At 42.3% G+C, this 1,391-nt stretch overlaps 1 protein-coding gene across 1 annotated transcript in view; it reads left to right on the forward strand.

Moving 5' to 3' along the window:
* CDKN2AIP (CDKN2A interacting protein) overlaps nt 1-1,391 on the forward strand; it is a 10,773-nt gene that overhangs the window by 8,259 nt on the left and 1,123 nt on the right. The window contains exons 2-3 of the mRNA XM_009996013.1: nt 57-187; nt 922-1,280. Coding sequence (XP_009994315.1) covers nt 57-187; nt 922-1,280 — 490 coding nt within the window. The remainder of the gene's footprint in view (nt 1-56; nt 188-921; nt 1,281-1,391) is intronic.

A 1,391-nucleotide genomic window follows, 5' to 3' on the forward strand; every position in this document is an offset into this window, starting at 1 on the left:
GGGGCGCGCTAACGGCGCCCTGCCCCGTCTCTTGTGTCCCCGTGTCGCCCCTGCAGGTACCCTCCGCAGGTCATGGAGAAGGCTCTGGAAATGGCCGAAGGCATCCAAGTGACCAGCGCGCCTGTCCGCACCACGAGAGACGAACTGGTTGCCAAGGTGAAGAAAAGAGGCATATCAAGTAGCAATGGTTAGCAGATCATAGCTGTGACAATACATAGGAGTCTAGAAAATGCTTGGTTTTCAATGTGTTTTGTTTACTTTGGGCTTCGAAAGTAGTCAAAGTAATTTACTTTTGAAGTTTCTTGTTAAACCTTTGCCCTTTTCCCTGCTATTTTCCCCTCATATTTCACCTGTAAAAGGGACATAATGCATAAGTATTCCTTTCGTAACAGACTTCTTGCTTTGAATTTCTACAACTGGTGCACTTTCAGCTGATTATTTTTTGATGCAAGAGTAGACTCTCGTACTCCAGCGTAAATGTATTTGTCTTACTTTGTCTGTAGCGCTAGTCAGATGTTGTTTCTTCGTTGAGAAGTTTAGTTTCTTAAATAAATTCTTAAAAGTGATATTTTAAAGACATTTTTGTGATACCAGTAGACAAAAATGTACCTTTTTTTTTTAGGTCAGATAGTGTATTTATTGTACTTTGGTAATTTTTTATTTGGACTTCAGGAGTACAAATACCTACTTGCCTGAGAGTCCCAAACAAAACCCCAAAATCTTACACCCAAGTATTTTTATTTTTTGTCCAAAAATACTAAAATGTTCTGAAATAGTAGGTTAGTACCTGCAAATGCAGTTCAGGGTGTATTCCTTTAAAGTTCACAGAGATTACTGCCAGAAATTTTTAGAAAATAGAGAAATTATCTCTAGATGGATATTTCATACTGTAGAGGATAACATACTTCACTTGTTTTGCAGAAGGGGTAGAAGAACCCTCCAAGAAGCGAGCTGTTGAGAAAAGCAAAGATTCTAAGGATACTGGAAAGGATGCGAGAACAACCAAGGCAGAAGTCCCAAAGGAAGCAGAGAGCACGTTGCCAAAAAAGCAGGAAAAAGGTACTAGCAAAGATCCAGAAAGTTCCCAGTCACCTTGTAGTTCAAATCAGGAAATGGTCACAGCATCAGACACAGAAACAGAAGGAAAACCTGCTAATGCTGAAAATGCTCCTGAGCAAAATGCATCTTCATCTGAAAAAGAGTCAGGAGAGAAGCCTTGCTCAAATCCACCTAAGGAAAGCAAGTGTGAAAATGAGCCATCACCTGAAAAGAAAACTGCAGTAGGTGCAGTGCCACTGGCTGCCCAGAGCACCCCGCAGGCAGCAGCAGCACCAGCTGCCAAGAGCACCCCGCAGGCAGAGGCAGTGGCAGTGCCAGCAGCTGCCAAGAAA

This window comes from Chaetura pelagica, unplaced genomic scaffold (assembly GCF_000747805.2).
Source record: "Chaetura pelagica isolate M959 unplaced genomic scaffold, ChaPel_1.0 scaffold142, whole genome shotgun sequence".
Classification (NCBI taxonomy): Eukaryota; Metazoa; Chordata; class Aves; order Apodiformes; family Apodidae; genus Chaetura; species Chaetura pelagica.